The following is a 15581-nucleotide window of genomic DNA, read 5'->3' on the forward strand; positions in this document are numbered from 1 at the left end:
TCATACACCATTTATTAAGCAATATCAGTTGTAACTGATAATGTAATTGTAACTGTAATAGTAACTGTAATTGTAATATATTGTAAATGGTTAATAAATACTGTGTAGTTCATCTATAAACATTATTTGGCTGGACATTATAAAATTGCAACTGATGTTTATAAACCTTTACAATTGTTTAATGAATTGTTTATAAAGTTTTTCATTGTTTGTTGACAGTTTATTTACTAAAGTTTAATTAACTATACATTTACCATTTCTTAAAGGAGACATATTACACTTATTTCATGTTTATAATTGTGTCTGAGAAGCTCTGTTTTAGCTTGTGTCTCTTTAAGGTCCTCCCTCCCAAATACCTATTCTCCTCTGATTGGTCAGCTTACACACCCCTGACCCAGCGCCGATAACAACAGTGCAGCTGTATTCTCTGATAAGGTGCCAGTTTGAATATATGGCCAATGCTTCCTGTCCAGGAGTGACGTTTTAGTGAAAATCATGAACCAAAGTGTAAAATTGTTAGTCGAATATATAGTGAATAATGTGTGAGTGAAAACACTGCAGTCATTATCAGTCAATTATGTCTGTCAAACTGGAGGCGTACATCTTTGTCACCTCCGCAAAGTCTCTGTATCCCCATCTGAGACACTGAAGATGGAATAATTTCCCCTAACTAGACCAACCTCTATAATCACTGATTACCACCTTCTGTAACCCCCTGTAATCAGCCACCACCATCTTATCGCAAAAGAGTGTGTGTGTGTGTGTGTGTGTGTGTGTCTGTGTGTGTGTGTGTGTTTGTTTGTGTGTGTGAACACTGCAGGGGAAAGCTGTGCCGTATGTGTGCAGATGCGTAGGTGGATGATAATGAGGAGATTTGTTGTTAACCTTAAGAAGATGAAAAAGATCTGTGTGTACACACACACACACACACACACACACACACACAAACCCTCACAGGCTTAGTGACCCCGCTGGCTCGGTCAATTACTCCTACCAGATTAAATTTTTCAGGTCTCATAAAAATCATGTCACCTCCACTTTGTGATAAAAAAAACCAAAAAACTGATACTTAAAGTGACTTCAGGGCAGATTGCAGCTCCGTGCGTGTTGGCTGTGTGTGCTCTTTCAAATGAAACACTTGGCGATGTGTGAGAAATGACAATATTGAACCTTGTAGGTGTGATAAGTTCTAAAGCAATGTCATCAATCATCACACAAAATCCACACATCCAAAAGCACACGCAGATCTCAACAGAGACACATCCACACACACACACACACACACACTGATGCTAACAATAATGCACACTGTAGCTAATCACCAGGCTGTTTTCAGGGAGCCAGCAGAGAGAGACGGTGTATCTCCTCCTGGGTCAGTGATCTGTGTGAATTATAGATCACAGTGTTTCTATCCCAGGTTTTGTAGCTGGGCTCATGGGAGCAGAGGAAGAGATGGAGTGATAGACACATACAGGAAGAGGAGAGGGGAAGAAAGTGAGGGGAGAGGAAGACAGGATGAATCTGAAAATAGAATTTACAATTTCACACAACCCACTGTGTTCGACAGAAGGTACAAATAAACCCACACTGCATTTCTGAATCAGTCCTGTGCAGTTTGGATGTTCTGCTGATGCAGCATTCCTTGATTCTAAAAAGCAAAGTGGAAAAAGCCCTAAAGGCCGTAAAAGCTCCAGGCTGAATGTGACTGGTTTGTGCTAATTTATTGAAAATGCATAACGCCATTGCACAACACAAAAGTAGTTGTTAGAAATGGATAGAAGATTGCGACAGAGACAGGATGAGGGTCACGGTAAATTGGGGTCAAGGAGAAGGATGAAAAGGGGTCGATTGCATGGGGATGAACAGTGAGAAGGGGTGGCTGGAGCATCTAGGAACCAAGGAGTCGAGACTCAATGCATTATGCATTTGAGGCTATTATGTGTACAGCTAGATCATTAAAGGATCTTAAAGTGGAAAGAGACAACTTTTCAAATTCCCCCCTTCTAGTGTTTCCCTGTGGTAGTTCTGTTGGTGCCAGTGTAGCAAACACGACATCAGCAACATGGCTGTCCATGGCTGTGGACAGTTGGCAACAAAGCAGGTACCTTGGTCAAGGGCACTGACTGGAGAATCAACCTAGTGTGCAAGTTTTGATCGAGGAAACCCACGCAAGCATGGGGAGAACATGCAAACTCTGTACTTTTTGCATGATTCAAACCCATGACCTTCTCGCTGTGGGGCAACAGTGTTAACCACTGTGCCACCACTGGCGAAGAGGAAGCACATATCAGCGAGGAAACAGACTTTGACACAACACTGGCGCGCTCCATTGAGCAAATGCCCGAATGCCTCTTGACTTTCTGGTTGAGCAATGGCAGACATGCTTCCTTCGTGCTGTCATGCGACCTTCATTTTTGCAGGAAAAGTCAAGCCTCATGGGCAGGCCAAATACCATAGTGAAAGCAAGGTTTATAGGGAACCAATCTATATTCGGATTATGTCAATTTTCTCCAGCCATTACACTGTGCAATCAGTATTTACTTCAGAATGATGAGTTACAACAAAAATGTCTATTGCCAGTTTAAATTATCTTTAATGGCAAGTTTTGGGAAGCACAATGTAGGAATTTCCAAGTTGTACCGTAGTGGCTTATATACTTATACTTCAATTTGTTGGTTGCTTGTGTGTGTTTAACATTTGATGCATACTATTGCAATTGTTGCTCCAGTGGCACCATTAGTCAGTAATGATCATTAACATCTAATCTAATCTAATCTTATTTGTTTGATCTAATCAGTCCAGGCACATAAGCATTTAAGCGTTTAACAGTTATTGTCAGCAATCATGCATGTAAACACGTACATACAGTATGTGAACACTACATGAGCACCTATTATTCAATAACTTCATCAGTGCAGAGTTCTAGAGAATATTGGGAACCGGAGTGTTTTATGCAGCCAGCTGAAGATGTGATTCAGCCTGTGCGAAATAAAACAAATATATCACTACTCACTCAAAGGTCACACAAACATAGACTTTAATACATCTTCTCTGTGTGCAGTTGGACAATAGTGCCAATAGCTTTACTATGACCATAAAAACAACCAGTTTATCCACCTTGTTTTACTCCTGCATCTTTCACCCACTGTGGGAGCTAGTCCTCTAATCACTTCTTCCTCTGAACCTATAAAACAGCTGTAAACTTTGAGAATATCACCTCAGGGAATTTCTCCACTTTATTAGTTTGGTTCTCAACTTTATTAGTTTGGTTCATTGTCGTTTCAAATAAATGATAGTGCTTGACTCTATAGAGAACACACTGTCTACCAGCACACTCAATATGCCAAATAAGTGGCATGCTGTATCAAGAATCTATCAGCATTTTCTTATTCAATGACTAAATTCCCCTAATGGAGTCATAATGCTCTCATAATCTCTCCAAGAAAACTGCCAAAATTTTCATGTAGCGTCTCTGTTTATTCAGACGTGTACCCCACTTTGGTAATTGAATCTCAGCATGGTAGTCATTAGTGAGTCATCAGTGTCTCTTGGGTAAAATTGTGCATAAAAAAGCTACCAACAAAACCTGGATTCTGTAATCCTAGTGATTTATGTTGCTTCCACTTCAGATAGATGTGTGTTTTATGCTCTGAGTGGATTCTGTTAAAAAACCAGAACAAGCCGACTGGATTATTCCACACATGAGCCGATGAGGATGAGCCTCCTCCGAGTCTTTGTGTTTGCATGGCTGAGGATGCATGTTTGTGCGTGGACATGTGTGTGTACGTGAGTAAAAGCTGTTGACTGCGATAATGGAAGTCAATACGGCCCGTGTGATTCTGCGTCTCGTGGGAGCCTTTGTCTTTGATTAGAGCATAGCAGAGAATGGCTGACTGCACAGGAACCTTAATTGTCTTCCTGAATCACTGCACTGTGACTTCTGACAGTAAAGCTGACATGACCGACTGAGTTCGCTCTCTGGAGTACGCATGTAGTCAATTATTGCCTCGTGTTTGATGGTTTGGTTTTCATGTGTTATTGACAGTGTTTAAAGCTTTAACCCACATAGCAAAGTCTGGCCCGGTGACAGTCCACACAGTCATATACACTTGGCCCACATTAGTAATCACTTATGGTGTGGACGTGGTCCAGATCTGGTAGCCAGAGCATGAATGCCTTGACATAGGCCTGATTCATTGCTGTATGTGACAGACACTTACACTGGGCCAGACCAACTTTGCTATGTGGGAACATTTCTAAACAGCACACGAAAGTTGCCTGTTTAGTTTCTTGTAATCCTCAACTGAGCGATATTAAATTAGGGCCTGTTTGCTAGGCTAAGTTACTGGTGCCACACCTAGCTTTACACCTGTTTTATGAAATACAAACAGAAAAATGTAATTTCAGACAGAGGCAGACAAAAGGAGGCCTCTTATTTCTAGACAGCAACTGTTGATTTCTCGGATGAAATGGCAACTGTCAACAGCAGATTTTATCCCTCGTAGCTAGCTAGACTATTTAAGTTGCTAATTAAGTTAAACCTTGAATGTTAACTAGTATTACTGTAAACAACAAGAGAAACAACGTAAGACTTTAAAGGTGAGGACTAACTGATGAGTTTGGCAAATGTAATTCTATCTCAGGTATCACTGGCAAGGTAAAACTTTCCCGAATCGAATAAAGAACAGTACAGAGCTGCTAACATTACTCTAAACCTCTTCAATGTTTGTTAAGCCAAGCATCCCTAACTGTTAGAAAGATGGGGCAGGGACCCCCTACTACATATATCCATATTAAACTGTGCCTACAATAATGTGTAGGGCAATGTATATTCTGAGGTGGGGGTATGTCAGTGTCTCTTGTTTGATACGTTACAAAACAAACCACTGTTGCTCACAAGACTGTCATGTTTCATTTATTGAAGGTGTTAAAAGTATTATCAAACAATAATTTGCCGCGCTCCCTGCAGTAACTCTAAGGACCGCCAAGGGTTCGCAGCCCCCCCGTTGAAGACCCAGGCTCTAAACTGTTATAGTATCCAGGGCTGGCTTCATACAGAGAGGAAATAGCCAACTTACACAGTGAATGTGCTAGTTATGAATAACCCCTTAAATAAACTGAATCGTTAGCTGGTGATATGCTAGCTTTTGGGACAGACTGTATTCACATTGCAGTGAGTTTCCTCTGATATCACACTCAAGGTGGGAAGCTAAAATGTCTCAAGGCTGTGTTCCAGGTTACAATTATATAAACATAGAGAATCTGACAAAAGTCATCATTTCACCACTCCCTTATTGATCAGCAACTATAAGGGCAATGAATAGCTTAAATCATGAGGGACAGCACCATTAGCTTGCAGCACTGTTTGATAGTGTTGCACGATACGATAGGAAAGGCATAAGCCATAAGGCATAATAAGCCTGAAAGTGAAACACAATGGATGTCATCACACAGTAATGCTAGCTAGGAAGTGGCTGAATGCTAACGTTAGCTAATGTGTTATCAATTATGTTGTTCACAATGTCCCTTCAAATTTTTATTGTCTGTCATCTTTTCAGTTGCTGATCGATCAGGAAATGGTGAAATGATAAGAATTTGTCAGATTTCCTACGTTTACACGACTTGCAACCTGGATAACAGCAGCATAACATTTGAGCTTCCCAGCCTGAGTGTGACGTTGAAGGAAAATGGTGGCCATGTGATCAAAAGTAAAGTCAGAGCATGTTTTAAGCCAATTAGCCAGACATGCTCACAATTGCTGCTATTGGCACAGTCAGACACATTGTTTAATTTCATTCTTTATCATTTTTCTCTTGAGAGAATTTCACTCACATGAAAAAAATTCTAACTTTCCGTCACTAGTATGTTCTGTCTGGATAGATTTCCCTTTCAGGGCTTCATTCGCAGCAGTTGTGACGACTTAAAACAGATCTATGAAAATGATTGACTACCTACATGTAAGGATCAATACGCTTTGCGCTGAATGAGCTACAGTTTGTCACTATGAATCAGTATTGTTAAGAGTAGTGGCTGATGCCGACAACTTTATTGATATCCAAACTTTTTTGTGCTTTTGTGATTAATAAGAGAAGTAAAACGACAAAGCAGAACTTTTAATTCCCAGCGAGCCTAGTTCTCTGCACAGACTAAAAGGTTCTCAAGGTTTACATCGGACGTGAAACACTTGGAGACTCGGAGGGAGGAAAGGAAGAGATTAATGAGGGAGTGAGAGAAGTGGAGGGGAAATATGGCAGCAGAGAGAGTGAAAGGTCTATTTTTACTTGTTATTTTGGCCTCCCGACATGTTGCCTGTCCACCTTTAGAATCCCTTCAACCATCGGATGGAAAGAAGAGATTTATGCTGAAAAAGTCCCTCAGAGGAGTGAAGGGAACAGAGTGAGAATCAGGAAGCTGCATTGTGAAGTGTGAAAGAAACTTCTTTTATTTTTTATGGAACATAAACTTCCACGGACTGTTTTTTGTATTATGTTTTGAGAGAATGACTCTGAATATGGTTAAATAAATAAATAAATTAAATACATAATCATGTTTTTTTTCCCTCTCTTCCCTCCAGGTTTATGAGAGAGGAACCAACGTGGAGCAGTTTGTGACCCGTTTCCTGCTGAAGGAATCAGCCAATCAGATCCAGTCTCTCCTGAGCTCTGTAGAGAGTGCCGTGGACGCCATTGACGAGCAGCATAGCCAATCAGGGTGAGCCAATGAGGATATCACTGTTTCAGACTGTTTTGTGTGAAATTGGGAGTGTGTGTGTGTGTGTGTGTATGTGTGTACACATGTTTCATGGCATTATGTGTAAAACTCAGCTTGTCAGCGCTCATAATTGTAACCAGGCAGTGTTTCAAGCACAGATCTCTTCTGGTTAGAACGTCTGTCGCTCACACACACGCGCACACACACTAACACACACACACACACACACACTCAATATGAGCGCCCACATTGACAGAATGCATTCCCTAGCCACTCACCCTAACCATAACTATCATAACCAAAATCCTAATTCTTACCATTACCCTAAACCTACCCAAAACCTAATCCTTAAAACCAAGTCCTAACCTTCAAGCAGACCTTTGAAGTTGTGAAGACTGGCCATAATGTTCTCACCCTCCCAAAAATGTCCTCACTTGTTTGGTTACACTTATTTGGTTACAATGTTCCAGTCCTCACGATGTACTGTAGCAAGTACAAGTATGGACACACACACACACACACACACACACACACCCACACACACATTTTTCCATCACTTCTGCAGACATTGGACAGACTTACAATCATTTTCTGGAGACTTACAATCATAACTAGTTATTACTTGCCTAACCCTAACCCTGCTCTAAACCCAACCTTACTCTGACCTTACACCAAAACTTCCCTTCAATTTCTCAAATGACATACATTATGGGGACTTGCATTTTGTCCCCAAAAGGAGGTGGGTCCCCACATTATTACTGTGTAAACAGATTTATGTCCCACGACGTGAATAATACACAAACACTCACACATGCACACACAGACAGCTTCTTCAGATCACCCTCCATCACTCCCTTCATCCTCGTCATCATCTCCTTTGGTTTCTTCCTTAAACCATTCAAACTATTTTGGAAAGTCGGATTCTTTGTTCTTGCTCCACTCTCTCTCTCTCCTTCACCCCTCCACAATCCCATTTTTCATGATCTACTTCTCTTGTTTTCCTCACCCATCTCTCTGCTTCTTTCTCTCTGTGTTTCAGTCATCTACCTGCCAAGGTGAGCCCACGGATTCCACCGAGGCGCAACGAAAACACCGTCCCTGACTATCCCCCTAACAACAGAGTCAGTGCCAGGGAGGCTGTCAGGACCATCAACACTGCTTCAGGTGACAACCACAAACACACTCTTATAGACACACACACCAACAATTCCTCAGAAGTCATGGTCGGGGGCCATCCGTCATGCGCTTGTATGATTAGCCTCATATCCACGACCTTTAGTGAGGGTACATCGCTCTGGGCGAGCAGAAATCAAACTGTGGCTGCCACTCAGCAGTTTTTCATATATTGTACACACACACACTCACACACTCTCACCCCTATTTGATTTATTCTCCATTGTAAAACACCTCAATCTGCCAGCTGCACAGGTCTGATGCAACTTTCCCACAGCAAACAGGCAGAAGAAAAAGAATGGGGCTTAGAGAGGTGAAGGGGACGAGGGGAAAAGAGGGGAGGAAGAAGGCAGAGAGAGGAAGACGAGGATGAGGTGGTAAGAAATGGAAAGAAAAGCTGAGGAAGCAAAGGGATAAGGTGGAAGGAATTACTTTATATATCTCTGAAAGTCATAAAGTCAAACCTGTGAGTGTGAGTGACACTAAACTAAACTGCTGAGTGTGTGTGTGTGTGTATGTGTGCATGTGTTTGTATGTCACAGCACCTGAAACAGACACAAACTGATTGAAGCTGGCGATTCTCTTTGAGGATGTGCAGGACCCTCATTATTCTCTCCCTGTCTATATACTTTCTTCTGTCTCTCTCTGTCTTTCTGTCTCTGTTACAGTCGTCCTCGCTCTCTCTTCCTCTCTTCCTCCACCAGCTGGTAGTTAACGCTGCAGCGCACGCTCGCCTTGACACTCTGCACCCACTCGAAACAAATTGCTTGCTGAAGAAATGACACTTCAAAAGTCGTCGAGATATGGCATCACTTTATCGCTACACAAACTTCACAGTAGACGAGTCGGACAAAAAAAAAGATACAGTTGAGTCGATGCTTAGGAAAAGAAAAGCTCGCAAGGGTAGAGAGGAACTTAATCCATCACTGCTCAGATGTTGTTATTGACTGGTGTCAGTTAAAGGTGTTCACTGTGTTGTTTCAGGGTCGGTGTGTCATTTTGTCCATGTTAAGAAGGGTTAGAAGTGCGGAACACACTTTATTAGTAAAGCAGTAGACAACAGATGGTTTATAATGGGGCTGCCCAGAGTGGGGCCTGCAATAAGGTTCAATTTGGCTCGCCAGATGTTTCTTGCGGTAAAAAAGAAAAGGGAGGTAAAATTACTCCATAGATATGAAGGAACCCTAATTATTAATTATTTCTCATTATCTGAGCATGATGGGTGGAGTGACACTTGGGAAGGGAGGATGCAATTAAGGGAACTTGGGATAGTACATTCTTTACAATACAGTAGATGTCTGCTTCGGCCTTTGGCAGCCGCAGATGATGTTAGCATGACTGCAGCCAGTGCTGCACTTGCTCACAGAGAACTGAACCCTCCTACATGAATGACGAGGGACCAACATCCATCAACATCTCTTTTTAATTAATAAGCTAGATGGAGAAGTTGTTGCTGGAGATAACTGGGTGTTTGTTCACTGTCGTATTTGATGTTATCTTAGCATTTTTACTAGCATTACCCAAAACCGAGCAGCTGGTTGCATCTGAAATTCCTTACCAAGTTCTTTTGGTGAGTTCTTTTTGAGTCTGAAACTTGAACTTCTCTTATGTTTTTGTGTTGTAAAACAATTAACAATACTTTCTGCAAAATCTCTCACATTTTTAAGCGTCTCACATATAATTTGGTTATGATTTATTGACATTAAATGCTGTGAAATTAAGCAAATGATATCTTCTGTACATGCACATGAACGTACCTTCAAACCCAAATCAGAAAACATCAAAAAATGTCAGAGAGCCGTTGTGGCTGAGATTACGTCTAAATGAGTGTTATGGAACAAACAGGCACAAACAACAGAGCTGCTGTCAAAGACATTATTGATTAAGTGAGTGATCAGTAGAGCAGAAATTGATCTTCTGTGTTTTAATAAACAAAGTGTTCGACGTGTTGCCCTCACACCTCAATAAATCCATGACACAGAAAACCACAGCGTTTACTACAAGAGGCCAAATAAAGAAGACGTTTGTACTGTTACAACATACTTGTCATAGGTATCAAGGCCAGTTGAGTGATTTGACCTATTTTACTACACACTTAAACAAAAAACATCAATTTAGTTTACAAGCTCTGAGCTGCCTTGACAGGATTTTGCGATTTATGGCCTCATTAATGTGGTAAAGAGAGCAGTAGAGTGTCGTAACAGTTACCTTGGTTTCTATTTGGCTTTTTGTGTCATAAGGATCTCACACACACACACACACACACACGCATATTCTGACACTGCTGTCAAATTGATGGGGCATGACAGTGATGGCTCTTTGTTCTCACAAAGCATTGACAGTGACAGCATGTTGCTAAAGAACAGTTTATCCTATGTCTATAAAAAACATCATTATACGACACAAACTGTGCTGTGACAAAGGAGGGTGTGATGCTTGCAACACACTTTGTACCACCCTCATATCGCCTGCTAACATTGATAGAAATACATAACAACACAAGAACATACACAAAGGGTAAACAGCATATATGAGAATAACAGTAATCCTAATTGTATGCACTCACAGTGTTTGTAGCAGTGAATATCCAGATGTGTACTGAAAAACTCCACTAAATGTACAGTATGTCTACAGCTAAAGAGTTAGTTCACAGAAAAAATTCAAATTTTCCCTCGTACATGTAGTGCTATTTATCTATCTAGATTTGTTTGGTGTGAGTTGGATGGTTTTGGAGATGTTGTGTGTAGAGATGTCTGCCTACTCTTGAATATAAAGGAAGATGACACCCAAAGTGCCAACACAACTCATCTGCTATGTCTCTTTCCACCAACAATGACTATTTTCTTTCTTCTGAACTACACCTGCACTCACCACGCAGACGGAAGCATGCATCGACTCATGGATGAGAGGTCAGCTACTTTGAGCACCACAGACTGAGTGCCATCTAGCTCCATTATATTCAGAGAGAGCAGACATCTCTGCTGCTGGTTATTTATTGACCTATCATTGAGAAAGAATAAGATGAGAGATATTTTCTTCTTAGGATGGTAGTATGTCTTTTAAATGAGTCACTCTGACAATGATATGTGGCTTTGACCCTGACCCAGATACAGATCTGTTTACAGAGCGGATATGAGCAAGTGATGACCCACACCACTGACAGTGACAAAACCAAAGGACTCCTGGGTAATAAGGTATCCTTCAGTGAATTCTGTGTATGACTGTGTAACACACTGACACAGTCAAACCAAACACACAGTCTTATTGTCCATTTCTGAAAAAAGTATAAAAAAAACCCATATTTTTACATAATGACCCCAAACAACAACAAACAAACCACTGCAGAAAGCTTCCAAATAAAACTCCACTCTGATCTCTGTGGCCTGAGATAGATCAAATAAATTATTTTTTTATGTTTAGAAAGCTTCTGTGGTAAAGCGGTGGAGCAACCTAATTAATGAAGAGAGTCATCACTAAAAAGCAAAAGCTTCCTGCAAATTGGTTCATTCCATCTCAGCTTTGCCTGCTTTGTATTTCCTCTGTTGCTTTAAAGTGAATCTTCAAAACACTGTTCAAAGTGTGTTTTATATATTATTCTTTGGATCTTAAAAAAATAAATAAATCGTCTATCTGAAAGTAAACCCATTTCAATACACACAGCTTCAGAGGAGCTTAACCAAAGCAGTGTGCAACACTGAAGAAGAGCTTCAGTATCATGACAGTTATAATGTAACATCATCCAATTATAGATACTGTATACAGGGGAAATATCTGCTTCAACACAAACATGTTCCTTAATGAGGAGAGCACACTGTTTGAGCTGAGCATTGAAAATAACCCCACTAGACATGGTGTCATTATATAGAAATAACTGTAGATTATGTACATTTCATTCAATACTCTTCTGAAGCGAGGCTGCATGAAAATGTAATCATTTGTTTGCACCAAAGCCGCTTGTCAGGTAACAGCCTTTACACAGACGTGACAAATCAATGGCAGTAACAGGCAAAATACTGACCTGCAAACTCACCACATCTGCAATACCATGCTCCAGTCTGCAAATCTGCAACATGAATATATGATCTCATTAAAATGATACTTACAGACCAAGCAGGAATGAGCGCTATCCGGGGATCTCTAGGGGTCCCACTGCAGCACTGAGAAGTTGCATTCACCAGTCTGTCCTGGGGCTCCAGTTCAGTCCGTTAAGATGTATTAATATATTAGAACATCAAACAGTTACAGACAAACTAACCGATTGAGCTTTAGAGCAGCAACTCCTATGTTCTGCTAGGTAAAATAATTGTTTTGATCAAAGTAGTCTGTTGGATTTATAGAGAGCACAGATGGATATAAAAGCTTCAGTTCCCCATCAGTAAACCCCTCATATCTGTCCGTGTAGGGAGAAATCAAGGTTACTCATCCGGAGTCCCCTTTTACACAATGTGTTGTGTCATTAGTCATATAATAAAGGGTGATGACAAACAGGTCTGCAACATCATGGGTTGTGACGGCCATTTTGCACAATATTATTGGTCGATCCCTTCATTTGTCATGCGAAAGCTCTGAAAAATTCAAACAACGGCAACTATTAAAAATAAATATCGCTGTGTAAATTAATTAGCCCCCCAGTGTGTAGAGGCCTGTAGACATCGGTGACTATCAAAGGTTTGGTCCCAGAGAGCAATTGAAAAAAGATCAAATCTGATAGATGTTGGATGACTCGTACAAAGATGACAGGATTTTCAGTTCTTCCTCTTTCAAAGCTCCAACATCTGTCACCTGTCAGGAAGGTGTATCCCGGGATATACTTGAGCTTATAGTGTGTCAGAAAAGGCCCCTGAGCTACACACTCAGGTACTCTTACTGAGATCCTGCAGGCTCAGGCTTGGAAAGTATTGGTTTGGGTGAGGCTTCCAAGCTGGTTCATGTTGGAGCACCGTTTTGCTTCAGATTGGTCCCCCCCTGTGCATCATATGTTCGACTCTTGACGGGCAGTCGAAAACCTCACAGTTGCCAATGCCATCTGCAACCACATCAACCCAAACAAGCAGTGCATTTTCTCTGCACATGAAAGTCATTTTAGTCCTCGATTTCGCTAAACAGTAGCATGTGGCAGCTCTGAGTGACAATGGCCGTCATCAGGTTTGATTTCAGCACAAGCAGTCATCACATTGAGAGCTATTCAGCCTCAGGATCGTTGGGCAGTAGCTGTTGCTGGAGGATAAAGCGCTGCCTGATTGCAGCATTTCCCAGCTGGTTTGGGAGTTCGAACTGGAGCGTTTCCGGTCATTGTACAGCCTCCACGTTCTGATGGAGACATTAAGTACTGTAATATTGAACCAAACTGCTGTGGTCTGTTTTATGTCTGCAGCAGATAAAAAATCTTTTGTCATTTTTGCATTAAGCCAGACTGCTGGACTCACTGGACTGTGGGCTTTAGTATACAGACAGAGTCACTCAGCCGACTGACTATCAGGCTGAAATTGTAACAGTTTACTTTGCTCCCTGTGGTATAGTAACACTTAATAAATTGTACAGAACACAATGTAATGTAGTTGTGAGCAGATATAAGGCGATTTTAAAGGAACTTTTCAACTTCCCTCTGCGGTAATGTTGGCGCCCCTGTTGCAAACACAGCATTAGCCACATTGCTACCACTAGCATCCAGGCTACTGGCTACCTGATCTCAGTGCTATGAAAAAACAGAGTTAAACACTGTGTTGTATTAATAAGTAGGCAGGTTTTGTTACTTACTGAAATAGTAGAAAGAATGCTGGTTCAGCATTGTCTCAAGGCCTGGTGGTGAGGGGAAACACATCAGTGAGGGAACAGACTTCAACAGCGCTCTCCATCAGGTGAATGCTCGTCCCTTCACTCTTGTTTTACCTCGTTTTCCCTCTTCACTTCTTTGCCTCCTTCATCAGTGGGTTTTTTTTATATTTTGCAGTGTAGAGTTTCCACAGTTAGTCCAGTTGTTCAACTGTTACCTTGGGATGGTGACAGGGGAAACAGTGCCACTTCCTTTTTTGGTTGCGCAGCGGCAGACTTGTGTCCTTTGTGCCTGGGTGGCAGAGCGATTAGCAGAGTGAAAGCGAGGTTTAGAAGGAACCTATAAGTCTATACATGGATGGTGCCAATTTTCTACAGCCATTACATTACACTACGTCAGTATTTACTGCAAAAAAAGTTGTCTATTGCCAGTTTAAAATGTTAATGTATTTATCAACAACTATAATCCTCCTGTGAAAAGTATGTAACCAATATAAACATAAACTGTTGCATAATAATTGGTAACACAGAGGAACATAACCATAATAATATTGCTGTAAATACACATTTGAACCATCTTATAGCTTGTAATAAAAAATGTATAGGCTGTATACAAGCAAGAAGAGGTGGACCCAGCTGCAAGAGACGGCAGACGGGCAGATCAGTGGATGATCTTTATTCAAAGTAAACTGCAGGAACCGGCACAAACAACAAACGACTTGACGAAGACTGGACTAATGACTGGACTTCAATACAAACTAAACTAACGAGGGGATAAAGTGCAGGTGGAGAGAGGCAGAGAAACACAGGGGAGGGGAATGATGTGGAGTAACAAAAGAGCAGGAAAGGAGCTGATGAGCTGGGAGGAACACTGGGAACAAAACATCTGATTTTATGCTGCACATGAGTCGGTGAAAGGAGTTGGTTTCCTCGCTGAGCAGGTGGAGGTGTGCAGCCCAACAAACTGATCTGCTTTTTAAAAATGGTGTTCTCTTGCTTTTTAGACGTCAGTGTTAAGTTCACTGACAAGCATTTCCTGTGACAACTTCATAATAAAAGTCAATTATTTGTGTGGCCAGTTAAATGCTTTTATGATGAGACCGGCACATATATAATTGCAGAACCTTCATCAGAGCACTGTAGATTCAAGCACCATTTTGTTACCTGATTCGGGGATATATAATGACTTCATTTATTTATTTTAAATAAAAATAAAGTGTTACTGCTAACACTAAAGCAAGCACTAATGGGTCTCATGAGTATAGGATATAATCCCCAGCCATAAAGGATGAGATTTTCCAAACCCTCATCAATGCTTAACCACTGGTACCATGAAACTTATTTTTTATTTTCATTCATCCGGATTCGACTTCAAGACAGAGCTGGAGAGGCAGTCTTTAAGCTCTCTGTCAATCTCACAGTCTTTTTTTCTCATCTCTCAGGTTTTCTCCTCCACCTCCCCATTCTCTTCTATACAGTAGTCTGTAAAGCAGCTCTGACAGCTGAGGACCTTGATGTCAGCTGCACTTTGTCTTGAGTCAGGATAAGTCAATTGATTAATGGCTCCCAGCTCCTCTTCTCCTTCCCCCTCTCCCTGTCCTTCCGCCCGACCTCCTCCAATATATATGAGTTACTGCACTCCTGAGTCAGTTCTTTATTCTGCTCCTCCTCACTGTGCTCCTCCACTTATGGCTACACTGTAGGAACACATATGACGTCTCTGAAGTTTTGTTATCTCCGCTTTTCATGTCATAATTGTGTATATATAGAGAGGTGTGTGTGTGTGTGTGAGGTGTGTTTTCACTGCAGAAACACAGACACAGAGGAGCAGAGAAAGACAAAGCAGTGAGTGGGAGAGGACCGGGGTAAGAATAAAAGATCGAGGGAAAAGAGCAAGAAGGAGAGAGAGAATAAGAGAATTAAAA

The 15581-nt window shown here is 41.2% G+C and overlaps 1 protein-coding gene across 2 annotated transcripts in view; it reads left to right on the top strand.

The window, feature by feature from the left end:
- necab2 (N-terminal EF-hand calcium binding protein 2) overlaps positions 1–15581 on the top strand; it is a 144296-nt gene that overhangs the window by 64740 nt on the left and 63975 nt on the right. For both annotated transcript variants that reach the window (XM_084364882.1, XM_084364883.1), the window contains exons 6-7: positions 6575–6711; positions 7751–7875. In XM_084364882.1, the coding sequence (XP_084221008.1) occupies positions 6575–6711; positions 7751–7875 (262 nt within the window). The remainder of the gene's footprint in view (positions 1–6574; positions 6712–7750; positions 7876–15581) is intronic.

Source organism: Pagrus pagrus, assembly GCF_965226575.1.
Source record: "Pagrus pagrus genome assembly, chromosome: 10".
Taxonomy (NCBI): Eukaryota; Metazoa; Chordata; class Actinopteri; order Spariformes; family Sparidae; genus Pagrus; species Pagrus pagrus.